This window comes from Cervus canadensis, chromosome 3 (genome assembly GCF_019320065.1).
Source record: "Cervus canadensis isolate Bull #8, Minnesota chromosome 3, ASM1932006v1, whole genome shotgun sequence".
Taxonomy (NCBI): Eukaryota; Metazoa; Chordata; class Mammalia; order Artiodactyla; family Cervidae; genus Cervus; species Cervus canadensis.
The window spans coordinates 30,364,804-30,379,259 of NC_057388.1; the positions used below are offsets into that span (position 1 = coordinate 30,364,804).

The following is a 14,456-nucleotide window of genomic DNA, read 5'->3' on the forward strand; positions in this document are numbered from 1 at the left end:
TGCCCACTTTCACTCCAGATATTGGTAGCTTATGTCTTCTCCTCTTCTTGCTCACTCTGGACCAAGAATTAATCAAATTAAAATGTATTAATGTTTTAAAACAACTAGCCTTTCATGTGATTGGTTTTATTTATTGTTTTTAGGTTTTCAATTTCATCAATTTCTGCCTTTATCTTTATTATTTTGATCTTTCCACTTGCTTTGGGTTTCATTTTCTCTTGTTTTTTTTTTTAGTTTCTTCAGGTGGGATCTTGAATTATTGGCTTTAAAACTTTCTTCTTTTCTAATACAAGCTTCCTTATTTAATGCCTTAAATATCTCTCTAACACTGCTTTAACTTCATTCCATAAATGGTATGATGCATTTACTTTTTCATTCAGTTCAAAATACTTTCTAAGTGTCCTTGAGACTTCCTCTTTGAAATATGAATTACTTATGATTTTTTAAAAATTCCATATTTGGTGATTTTTCAGATCCTTCTGTTCTTAACTTCTAGTTTAATTTTGTTAGAGTCAGAAAACATACTTTGTATGATTTTAATTCTTTTAAATTTGTTAAGGTTTGTGTTATGGCTCAGAATAAGATCTGTTTGAATGTTCCATTTGCCCTTGAAAAGAACATACAACCTACTGCTGTTGGGTGGACTGTTTCATAAACGTCAATTAAGTCAGTTGTTCAGGTCGTCTATATTATTGCTGTTATAATATTTTTACATGCTGCTTTGTTTTTTATTCTTTATATGCTGTAATATTTTTATGCTGTTTTATATTATTGCTGTTATGTTATGCTCTCCAGATCTTCTCTATTACTGATATTCTGTCTATCTGACCTACTGGTTATTAAAAGAGTGCTGTAGTCAATGGGGCTTCCCAGATGGTACAGTTGGTAAAGAATCCACCTGCCAAAGCAGGAGACTCAAAAGAGATGGCGTTTCAGTCCCTGGGTCGGGAAGATCCCCTGGAGTAGGAAATGCAACCCACCCCAGTATTCTTGCCTGGAGAATTCCACGGACAGAGGAGCCTGGCGGGCTACGGTCCATGGGGTCGCAGAGAGTCAAACACAAGTGAACAATTGAGCATCCACACAGGGACACTGTAGTTGATAAGTACAACTGTAGATTTTTCTTTTTCTTTTTGGCCACATTGTGAGGCATGTGAGACATCACTTTCCTGGCCATGGATCAAACCCATGCCCCCTGCAATGGGAGTATGGAGTCTTAACCACTGCACCAGCAGGGAAGTCCCTACCTGTAGATTTTTCTATCTTTAATTTCCTGGTCAGTTCCATCAGCTTTTGCTTTTTGAAGCTCTGTTAACTGTATGTATCTTAGGATTTTTTATATTTTCTGGACATACAGGCTCTCTTTTTATTATGTAAATGTCCACATTCAATCACATCAATTTTCACTGTTCTGGAATTCACATTATCTGATATTAATACAGTCACTCCAACTTTCCTTCAATTAGTTTCTGCATGGAATATCTTTTTATATCTTTTAAACTATCTGTAGTACTATAGTAAAGTTTTTTAAAATTTTGTATGTTGAGTTTTTCCCCCAAATGATCTCTCTTAATTGGCGTGTCTAGGTCATTTATATTTAATGCAATTAATAATACAATTGGATTTAGTTCTACCAGTTGACTGTTTTCTCTTAGCCTTTTTTTCCACCTGCCTTCTTTTGCATAATTTGAATATTTTCAGCATTCCATTTAATTCAGTTGTTAGATTTTTTCCTAGATCTCTTACTATTTTTATAGTCACTGATTAAGGATTACAATGTAAAACCTAACCTTTGAGACATCTGGGATATTAAACACACCAACATTTACATTATAGACGTCCCTGAAAGAGAAGAGAGAAAAAGGGCCTGAGAAAAACATTTTGAGAGATTATAGCTGAAAAATTCCCTGACATGAGAAAGGAACCACTGACTCGTGTCCGGGAAAGTACAGAGAGTGCCATACAGGATGAAGGCAAGGAGGAACATGCCAAGACACATGTTAGTCCAACTGAACAAATGAAACACAGAGCAAAATTAAAGGCAGCAAGGGAAAAGCAATACATAATTTACAAGTGCTGCTGGTTTAGTTGCTAAGTCATGTTCAACTCTTATGACCCTGTGGACTGTAGCCCACCAGGATCCTCTGCCCATGGGATGTAATCAGAAGAGAAGCCAAGACAAAGAGGAAGAGAAAAAAGATCTCCAAAATAATTAAGAAAATGGCAATAGGAACATACATATACATACTTACTTTAAATGTAAATGGATTAAAAGCTCCAACCAAAAGACACAGACTGCCTGAATGGATATAAAATCAGACCCATATATATACTATCTACAAGAGACCCACTTCAGATCTAGGAACACATTCAGACTGAAAGTGAGGGGACAGAAAAAGGTATTTCATACAAATGAAAATCAAAAGAAAGCAACATAGCAATGTCCTTCTGAAACTCCTCCCAAAAACTACAGAGCAAAGAACAGTCCTAAGCTCATTTTAGAGGTCATCATCACCCTGAGACCAAAACCAGACAAAGATACCACAAAAAAGAAAATTACAGGCCAATTATCACTAATGAACATAGATGTAAAAATCCTCAACGAAGTACTAGCAAACCAAATCCAACAGTACATTAAAAGGATCATACACCATGATCAAGTGGGATTTATCCTAGGGAAATAAGGATTCTTCAATATATGCAAATCAATCAATGTGATACACCCCATTAGCAAACTGAAGAATAAAAACCATATGATCATCACAATAGATGCAGAAAAAACTTTTAGCAAAATTCAACACCCATTTATGTTCAAAAAAAAAAACTCTCTAGAGAGTGAGTACAGAGGGAATCTACCTCAACAAACGAAGGTCATATACAACAAACCCACAGCTAACATCATTCTCAATAGTGAAAAAATAAAAGCATTTCCTCAAAGATCAGGAACAGGACAAGGGACGTTTACTCCCACCACATTTATTGAACATAATTTTGGATACCCTAGCCAAGGCAATCAAAGAAGAAAATGAAATAAAAGGAATCCAAATTGGGAAAGAAGTAAAACTGTCACTGTCTGTAGATGACATGATAGTACACAGAGAAAACCCTAAAGACACCACCAAACTACTAGAGCTCATCCATGAATTTGGTAAAGTTGCAGGGCACAAAATTAGTAAACAAATCTTTTGCATTCCTATATACTAACAATGAAAGATCAGAAAGAAAAATAAGGAAACAATCCCATTTACTGTCACATCTGAAAGAATGAAATACCCAGGAATAAACCTATATAAGGAGGCAAAAGACCTGTAGTCATAAAACTATGAAACAATGATGAAAGAAATCAAAGATGACAAGCAAACATAAGATATACCATGTCCTTGGACTGGAAAAATGACAATATTGTCAAAATAATTATACTACCCAAAGCAATCTAGAGAGTCAATGAATTCATATCAAATCAGCAGTGGTATTTTTTCACAGAACTAGAACAAAAAAAGTTTTCAATTTGTATGGAAATACAAAAGACCCTCAATAGCCAAAACAATCTTGAGAAAGAAAAATACAGTGGGAGGAATCAGGCTCCCTGACTTCAGACTACACTACAAAGTATACTACAAAGTATTTGATCATCAAAACAGTATGGTACTGGCACAAAAACAGATAAGACAGATTAATGGAACAGAAGAGAAAGTGTAGAGATAAAGCTATGCACCCTGGTCAACTAATAAGACAAACTAGTGAAGAATAAAATAATGGAGAAAAGCCAGTCTCTAATAAGTGGTGCTGGGAAAACTGGACAGCATGTAAAAGAATAGAACTAGAACATTCTTTAACATCATACACAAAAATAAACTCAAAATGGATCAAATACCTAAAGATAAGATCCAGACACTATAAAACTCTTAGAGTAAAACAGGCAGAACACACTACAACATAAACCAGAACAACATCTTTTTGGATCCACCTCCTAGAGTAATAAAAACAAAAATTAACAAACGGGACCCTTTTAAACTTAAAAGTTTTTGCACAACAAAAGAAAGCATAAACAAAATGAAAACCATTTTCACAAAATGGGAGAAAATATTTGCAAACAAAGAGACCAACAAGGGATTAATCTCCAAAATACACAAACAGCTCATGCAACTCAATATAAAGAAATAAACAACTCAACCAAAAAATAGGAGGAAGATCTAAACAGACATTTTCCAAAGACAACATACAGATGGCCAAAAGCACATGAAAAGATCCTCAACATCACTAATAATTAGAGAAATGAAAATCAAAACTACAATGACAGCCTCATACCAGTCAGAATGGCCAACAACAAAAGTATACAAATAATAATGCTGGAGAGGGTGTGGAGAAAAAGGAACCCTCCTGCACTGTTGGCAGGAACATAAATTCGTACAACTATTATGGAGAACACTATGGAGGTTCCTTAAAAAAATTAAATATAGAACTACCATATGACCCAGCAATTCCACTTCTGTGCACAAATCTGGAGAAAACCATACTTCCAAAAGATATATGCACCCCAATGCTCACTGCAGCACTATTTACAATGGCCAAGACATGGAAGCACCTAATATCCACTGACAGAGGGATGGATAAGGAAATGCGGTACATGTATACAGTGAACTATTACTCAGTCATAAAAAGAATGAAATAATGCCGTTAACAGTTTCAGTGAGTAATAACCAGGAACACCCTTCAATGTCAAGTAGAAAATGAACTTTGTATCTACAGGAACAAAAAAGTATTTAAAAGCCAGGGCTACAGGATGCAAATGGGTGAATTTAAGTGTAAAAAAATGGGAAACTCAGAAAAAAGGGGATCTAAACTCATTGGAAAAGATCCTGATGCTGGGAAGGCAGGGGGAGAAGTGGACGACAGAGGACGAGATGGCTGGATGGCATCACCGACTCGATGGACATGAGTTTGAGTAAACTCCGGGAGTTGGTGATAGACAGGGAGGCCTGGCGCTCTGCAATTCATGGGGTCGCAAACAGTCGGAGACGACTGAGCAACTGAACTGAACTTTAAAAATATATACATAATAAATGATATACTGTATTACCTAAATATGAATCTATTAAATATCACAGTGATTATATATTATTATATGTGATATAGTATCCAGATATATATATATACACACACACACCTGAGTGTTTTTCACTTTTAAGAAGTTTTCCTGGCATATAGCTGATTCACTGTGCTGTCTTAGTTTCTGTCTGTACAGCACAGTTACCAGTTGCACACACAGCCGCACTCTTAGATCCTTTTCCCACACAGGTCCTTACAGAGCACTGAGCTGAGTTCCCTGGCACCACTGTTTCTTATTCATCTTTAACTGAAAACCATCGTTTCAATTCTCCAATCTCATTACTACACATAAGCAACGCTCAAGTTCTACAGATACATATACCTTTTTTTCCTGCCATGACACATGGCTTGTGGGATCTGAGCTCCCCAGCCAGGGATTAAACCCAGACGGTGGCAGTGAAAGCACGCTGTCCCAACCCCTGGACCACCAGTGAAGTCTCCAGTCCTGTAGACTCTGCTCGCACAACACCTCTGTTTTCATTTCCATTCCCCCTGCCATCCAGTTCGGACTATCATTACCTTTCAACCAGCCTTCTCTTAACAAACAGTTCTGACTCCCTACCGATAGGCTCTCCTAACTCCCAAAGTGTCTAGATATTGTTTCCACATTAATGTGTTGATGCTGATATATTCTTCTGAAACACTTTGAATAACTTCTGACACTATTTTGTCCAACTTTAAACTTCAGGTAATTCAAAGTGGTTCAAAAAGTAATCCCAACTTATCTTTCTACCCTTACTCTGCCCTTCTGCATACAGAATTTACCTGGGCAAAGCAAAAGAAACTCCTCAGTATTTCCTGGACATAACTCATTTCCTCTCTCCATTGCTACCTATGATTTATTCCTTATATTCAAATGCCTGCATCTTGACCTAGACATCTCAAATGAAATCTCTTTCAGAAGTTTTTTCTTGATCACTGCCAACAGAGGAAGTCTTGCCATTTTTGACTCTTCTAGAGATCTGAGTATTTTTTAACTACATGACAATAGAAACTATGTAAAAGGAACTAATGAATACTTACTATTGGTGCCAGACTTGTTTACCTGACAACATCACACACTTGGACCATTAAGTTTAACTGCTCACTCAAATCAAAAACAAAGGATAATGATAACTTTCAAAGAAGAAAAGAAGAGAAAAGTTTGGAACTCTCCATAGAGACAGCAAAAATTTGTCCTTGGAATGGAAAGCAGGAATTTAAGGAAAATCTTCTCTCCTCCCAACACAAAAGTAGAAATACTAGATAAAATATAATAAATACACTTTTAAACATGGCAAACACATGGGAAAAAAACTCACAGAAATCCTTAAGAGGCCAAAAATGAAAAATAAACAGAAAATAAGAGACTCTATAAAACCCTAAAACTGAATGCCTCAAAATAGACTCAAAATACAGAAAGCAAAAATAGACATATCTATAAGAATAACTTATTAAATTCATCAGAATAATACTTTAAAACTTCTGTTATTAATAGATCAAACTGACAAAAATGTGACTAGTATTTGAAAAACATAATCAAGAATTGGGAGAATACAAACTCTCCTCAATATAGAACATTTATTGAAACTAATAATAAAACATTTATTGAAACTTAGTGTATGCACTAAGCCATTAAGCAAATCTTATAAATTTCAAAAATATCTGCCCTACAGACCAAATTCTCTGATCATAAGTCAATTAACATAGAAATAAAAGTGAAAATGGAAAAGCTATTTTCAGAAACATTAAAAATGAACTTCCAAATAACACAGATGCTAAAGAAGAAATAATAAAAAGTAAAAATTACTTAAAAATGGATATTAGTAAAAAGAAAACATATCCAAACTTCTAAATGTAGCCAAAGCAGCATTTGGAGAGAAGGTTAAAAATCAACAAAGCCAAAAACAAAGTTATTTGTTTTATTACTCTACTTGAAAGACTAATAAAATTAACAAATCTCTGGCAATAGTGCTCATGAAAAAAGAGAAAAAACTAATAATCAATATTAGTGGTATAAAAGGGGACATCTGTGTAGAAAATAATACCAGGGAGTCACTAATAGAGCTTTTGTTTATTCTTTAACAGCAACCTGAATCAAATGCAGGTGGCCCTCTGTATCCATGGATTCAACCAACCATGGATGGGGAAAAGAAAATTTTAATTCCAGAAACTTCCAAAAAGCAAAACTTGAATTTACCAGGCGCTGACAACTATCTACATAGCATTTACACTGTTTTAGGCATTATAAGTAATCTACAGATGATTCAAATTACACAGGAGGATGTGTGTAGGTTATATGTAAATACTATGCCATTTTATATAAGGGACTTGGGCATCTGTGGATTTTGGCATCCAGGAGGTCCTGAGAACCAATCCTCCAAGGATTTCTAGGAACAACTATATACCATATCCTTCAGAGGAGGGGGATGGCTGGTAAACGATGAAGAGAGGGAGTAGGTTTTTTTGAAAAGCAGAATCGTAGCTTCTAACAATGCCACAAGGATGAACATGTGACTTATCTTTAGATCTCTTCGGTGGGCTTTGACGTTTTTTAAACCATTCACTTGAATTCATCTATTTTAAGTGCATCACAATGAAAGGAACAATGGCAACTAGAGGTTAAATAATTAAGAGGATATAGAGGAAACTGACAAGTGTAGAAAAGAATATAGAAATCAACAACCTAAATAGACTGATAAGCATTAAGCAAGTAAATTAGCCATTAAACTGCATTTGTGTATGCACATGGTCTTGTCCCTGCCCCACTCGACCCAGAGTTTTTACTGGCAAATTCTCCCTAATAGATGATTTCAAGATTATGGAAAATTCTTACAAAGAATAATAAAAGATAAAACACCTTCATTTATTTAATGAGGTGTATATAATCTTGATAACAACAACAAAAAAAAAGTACCAAGTACCAAACAGAAAAATGATAAATTTTGCTCATAAACTCAGAACCAAAACTTACCACTAGGGCTTCCCTGGTGGCTCAGTGGTAAGGAATCTGCCTGCCAATGCAGGAGACACAGGTTCAACCCCTGGTCTGCGAGGATTCCACATGCCGCAGAGCAACTAGGCCTGTGTACCCCAACTACTGAGCTTGCGCTCCAGAGGCCAGGAGCCACAACTCCCCAGCCCACGGGCCACAACTCCCGAAGCCTGCACTCTGGAGCCCGACAGGAGAAGCCACTGCAATGAGAAGCCCACGCACCGCAACTAAACAACAGCCCCTGCCAGCCACAACTAGAGAAAAGCCTGCAGAGCAACCGAGAGTCAGCAGAGCCAAAAGGAAAAAAATACTACATCCTAAATTTTATGAAGTATAGTAAAATAACACATGAGGTCCAAATTAGATTTTTCCCAAGGATATATGGGTGAATAAACATTAGAAAAACTACTGATGCAATTATTCACATTAAAAAATTAAAGACTACTCATTCCAGAAAAGATAAAGTACATGCTCTCTCCTTCTGCTAAATACAATCCTAAACCCTGACATTATATATAAAACAAAGCGAAGAAGATTCTGAAGCTGGAGAATTAAAAAAAAGGACCGACTAGGGACCTTGGAACTCAAGAAATGACACAGCAGTTAAGTCCCTTTGTAACCTGAAAAACAGACTTGCTTTCTCCTCTTAAATTTTCTCAATTAAATTTGATGATGGAAAGAAAAATTCTAACACTGTCCAATGTGGTTCTAAATGTATGTACAGGAAATGGCTAAAATAATTTATAAATGGGGTGAGTAATGTTCATGAAGAAAGGTAAAGTTTTTAAGTTTCAGATTGGAAAATGATGATACCAACAGACCATGACAAGTTATGTATATATAATACCTAGAGCAACCACTACTATACACACACACACACACAAAGAGATACACTCAAAAACACTATCCATAAATAAAGATGGAATTCTAAAAAGTTTTCAACAATTCACAGGAAATAGGAAAAAGATAGAGAAACCAAAAGCAGAGGGAACAAACAAAAAACTACAAAATAAAAGGAAATTTTCTTGAGTCTGTATGTTTACATCTTTTGCCAAATTTCAGAAAATTTCAGTCATTATTTAAGTCCATTTAGAGTCTAGTCCTCGTTCTCTTCTTCAAGGACTCTGATGGCAAGAATTTTAGACCTTTTGTTATGATCCCACAGATCCCTGAGGCTTTTTGTTTAAGGCTCTTCTCTCTAACTTTAGATTATTTTGAGTCTCTGTTATTCAATTAGGAAGTTTCCATTGCTTTGTCTTCCAGTTCACTGACTGTTTCCTCTTCCCCCTCCACTTTCCTATTGAGCCTAACCATAGAACTTTTCATTTTGGTTTTGTACTTTTCTGTATCAAAATTTCAACTTGTTTCTTCTTTTTATCTTCTATTTCTTTGCAGTGTTTTCCTACTTTTTCACTTGTTTCAAGAATGCTTGTAATTGCTCAGTGAAGCATTTTTATCATGACTGATGTGTGATCTGTAGCAGTAATTCTAACACCTTTCATCATCTCAGTGTTGACATCTATTGCCTTTTGTTACACACCTTCCTGCTTCTTGGTATGAAAAGCCATCTTCGAATGAAACCTGGATATGTTCATACTGTGTTATCAGACTATGGATCTTATGGAAACCCTCTGTTTTCACTGGCTTTCTGTGACCCTGCCCCAGCAGGGGAAGCTCGGGGTGGAAGGCACCACACTTCACTGCTGACACGTGGAGGGAGAAGCCCAAGCTCCCTGGGGCCTCACTGACATCTGAGGGAGGAGTCCTCATTAGCCTTGGGTGGAGGTGGGAGGACAGGCTGACTGACAAGGCACTGGGAGCAGCCTCATCACTGCTGGGCGACGGTCGAAGACATAACCCTCTAATACTCCTCTGCTGACACGACCTCATTGCTGCTGGGTGGGGATCAAAATCCAGGCGAGAAGACGAGGCTCACAACCAGCGAGGACGGAAGACGCGCCAGCTCTCTGCTTGGTCTCCTCTGATACCACACTGTGGTGCTGCTGAGATGCTCTGTTCTCGTGAGGATAGAATTCTAAGCTCTCCATTCAGCCTCTTCAGGTCCAGGTTGGGGTAATGCCAGTTTTTCTGTAGTATTTGGCTAAAAGGGAGCAGACTGTGTCTAAAGAGTCTCCTATCTTGCCAGGCTGTTCTATTCCTTCTATTCCTGGTCTTGTAGCTAGAGACAGCAGATCTTTGTCAGACTGTGTGTGTATGGGCACCCTCCTACACCCTGTTGATGCCTACAGGCTACTGGCTTATCCAGTACTCAGTGTGGGATATAAAGCAAGCAGAAAATCCAAGAGACCTGCCACTATGCCATTCTTAAGGAACCAAAGTCCCTAGACTTCCTCTCCCTACCTTTCAGGGTCTTGTGTTTTATAGGTCCAGGGTTTAATGGGAGAAATAGGGGAAAGTATGTCCACTTTATCTTCCTGAAAGTAGAAATCCTCCTCAATTTTATTTTTATAGCCACTTCATCTATTTCTAGAATGAATGATGAGGGGGACTTTCCTGGTGGTCCATGGGCTAAGACTCCCAATGCAGGGAACCCGGCGTCCACCCCTGGTCAAGGAACTAGATATCACATGCTGCAACTCAGAGTTTGCATGCCACAACTAAAATCCCATATGCCACAACTGAAAGATCTCGCAAAAGGCAAATGGCTTCCCTGGTAGCTCAGATGGTAAAGAATCTGCCTGCAATGTCAGAGACCTGGGTTCAATCCCTGGGTGGGGAAGATCCCCTAGAGGACGGCATGGAAACCCACTCCGATATTCTTGCCTGGAGAATCCCACGGACAGAGGAGCCTGGCAGGTCGCAAATGACTCAGGAACTAACACTTTCATATGACAGCTAAGACCTGGTACAGCCAAATAAATAAGTATTTTTTTAAAAATAAATGAAGAGAATGATTAGGAAAATAATACTTCATTTGTCACTATCAAACTTGATCTCTGGCAACTGATTTAGAGAATCTAAAACATAAGACGAGCAACAGTTAAGCTTTTAGAAGCTTTGGGATTTTACTTGGCCTTTACTTAAACATAAACAAAAGTTTGATGTGGGAATCAGAAATTCACTGTAATCTCAAACTCCAACCAACACAGAAGTTAGCCTATCTGAAGCACTTTCCTCAGCTCTGAGTACCAGATTTTAAGATGCAGTAAACCAATGATAAACCCAAAGAATGAGACTATAGTGGTTCCAGAAGACGGAAAGAACTAGAGATACTTCACCTGAAGAAAGAAAAGGGGAACTAAGGTAAAAGGATTATGTAATAGCAACTTTCAACATGTAGTAGGCTCACAATTTTAAAAAGAGGCAGAAAAGCACGGTCACCTAAGCTGACTTCTTATATTATACATCAGAATTTTCTAACAATCTGAACTGCCTAAAAAATAATGGCCTTCTGTACTATCCTTTGTTCCCTGATATCAGAAGTATTCAAATGAAGACCGTATGTCCACCAGCCAGAAACATCGCTGGGTGGATTGCTTCAGTAGGAGACAGACTAGTGATTTTGAAGCTATGATTAATGGTGCTGCCTGAAGTGGTACTGTGGAGGTGGGGTGTGATTGCTGCTGAGCTGGCAAAATGCCTGATATTCCCACCCGGCTTCAACAAGACCTTCCACTTACATATCCAGCATCTGCAGCGGCTTTTATTAGGGGACGTGGAAGTGAGTTGGAGAAAAGGATTATGCTTTAGAGCGAAAGTTAAAAAGTGACTGAAGTGAAGACATGAACTAAGGCCTCTCTGAACTTTCCATTCTGTGATCAATTCTCAGCTCTCAGCTACATTCCAGAAAAGTAAGATCATCATCTTATTACAGAATTACTGCAGACGACATTAATATATGTGATTTTAAAAGTCTTGTTTTTTTTGTAATGGGGCTGTTAGAGTGAATGAAGCTCTCTTTGCTAACTGTATCAGCACAGCCTATAGTGGGCCTGGGGTGAAATTCTGTTTTTCCTCTGAAAAAAACTGATAAACTAAATGCCTTTTTATTAAAAAAATAAAAAGTAGCTACAGAAAATTAAGCCTCGTAAACACAGGAAATTATACATTTTAAACTTGTACTTCTATCAAGGAAAGAATAGAAAAAATTAGCTGTTACATTAACTAGATTCTAAGTGAACACACTATATTATCAAAATAAGCATATAACTTTTGCAAAATTAAAGGCAATTTGTTAATTATTAGAATAGCAAAAAATGGACAGTACTATATGAAACTTTCTAGACACCTGAATTTTTAATAAACTACCTCATCATGAAAGTTACAGATCATTTCATGATTCATATCCATACTAACAACAGTGACCACCATAGTTGATCTACAGGAAGTTTTTTAAAACCATGTTTTGAATTATTAATCTTACCAAGCTTAAAAAATTCACAGATTTCAGAATCATCTTTCTTACTGTCATTCTAGTGGAATTCTTATCCATAAAATAACTAGATATTGTATTCTCAACATGGGAGTCCACTGGCTTCTACAGAAATAACATTTATGGTGAAGAAGTCAGTCTAAAGGTCTATGATGTGTATTTTGCTGAGGCATGATTCAGAAGATGGCAGAGAGATGTGCCACTTATATGGTAGTGAGTCTACCCCATCACTCAGCATGGCTAGATCAACATGGTTTGTTTCCTTTGTAGTTTATGTATTTTGTGAACAAATTACATGCTAAATGGTATACCAAATCAAGGGAATTGAGGTCTTATGATAAAACCTTTGTGGAACATTAAGATACCTTAAACACCATCGTATTTCATATGTTTTAAAATATTATTTGTAAATTTACATATAAAATTTAAAAAATGATAGCACAATATAGTAACTATGAAAATATTTCAAAATATTTTCAGACATTTTGCTTTCATAAAAACTTATTTTCTCATAAAGGGTAATGTGGAAAAATTAGAAAATATTGAGTAGCAAAAATAAGAAAAATAAATAACCCTTTAAATATACTGAACAATGAACTTTAACAGAAAAGCACCAGTGATTTTTACGGATCCCATTTTAAGATGCAAAGGGCTGAATGAATTCAGATTTTGTTACCCAATTTAACATTTAATTAAATTCAACCGTTTATTGTTAAGACTATAGGACTGCTCAACTGATTTAAATAATTATACTAAAACTTGATGCTTTCAGCACTAAAAAGCAAAAAACAGACTTAATTTCAGATTAAATTTGAGATGTTCATAAACTATATCACCAAAATGTTACTTATTGGAAATTACTATACCATTAAGATCTTAAAGATAATAAAAACTTAAGTGAAAATATCTAATGATCAAATTTCCTTTAGGGAAACTAGACAACAGAATTAATGTGATAAAGTTATCATTTTTTACTACTAAAATTTATATACTACATACTATTTCTTGATGCTATCAGCTATATTTTACAGATGTATATTTTTAATTTAAAAGTATCATATGTCTGAAGGAACACAGTTTTCATTTTTTTCTTTTAAATTTTAAGAGATTTTTGTTTCTGACATAAATACATTTACTGATTTTTTTAAAGTCCAGCATCTCTTTTACATTGTTCTTCTTTAATCTACTTACTGCTAAATTTTCCAAAGATTTTGAATTTAATGAAGAAAAGATTTAGCAAACAATGCCTGGTGCTCCTCTGTAAACTGATTAAAATGCCACTAGTAATCTCTGAAGATGAGCTCCCTTTTAATTTAAGCTTTTATTTTAATTACATATAGAAAGTGAATCTGCTTCTTGTATGTGGCAATTAATATTCAACATTTTTAATGCATCCTGGAAATGGGTATAAATTGAAGAATAGGACATAGCCAAAAGATTAGGTGTTCTAAAATCAGTTTTTTGTTTCTCAAGATGCTGCAGTCTAAATCACACTAAGCCGTATACTTTCTAAAATCTCAAGCTTATTAATCACAGAACTGTTGGGAGAATAAACAATACATTAGTGCTATTACCTTTCAGCCGGTGACTTAGAATCTGTTCCAAAATGGCTGCAAAGTTGTTAAATTCAGGAGAAGAATCATCAATTGTCTCAAAGCAGGACCGGTCAATCAGGGTCTTCACAGAAAACCTATGGGGGAAAAAAATTATTATTGCTTTTTTAAGTAAATGTGATTCATTCACCGAGTAGGAAAAATGGGAGGAAAGCAGTCTAGAGAAATATTACAGAAATGTCTTAAAAGATTATATGCTCTGGGGAGGTGGGAGGGGGGATCGGGATGGGGAATACATGTAAATCCATGGCTAATTCATGTCAATGTATGACAAAAACCACTATAATTTTGTAAAGTAATTAGCCTCCAACTAATAAAAATAAATGAAATAAAAAAAAAAGAAATGGAAAAAAAAATAATATGCTCA

At 36.1% G+C, this 14,456-nt stretch overlaps 1 protein-coding gene across 8 annotated transcripts in view; it reads right to left on the reverse strand.

Annotated features, from left to right (window-relative positions):
* LOC122438224 (RUN domain-containing protein 3B) overlaps positions 1 to 14,456 on the reverse strand; it is a 157,359-nt gene that overhangs the window by 117,490 nt on the left and 25,413 nt on the right. For all 8 annotated transcript variants that reach the window (XR_006268486.1, XM_043462864.1, XM_043462862.1 and 5 more), the window contains exon 2: positions 14,051 to 14,166. Coding sequence is in view for 6 of the 8 variants with exons in the window: in XM_043462862.1 (XP_043318797.1) it covers positions 14,051 to 14,166 (116 nt within the window). In the remaining 2 variants the exon portion in view is untranslated. The remainder of the gene's footprint in view (positions 1 to 14,050; positions 14,167 to 14,456) is intronic.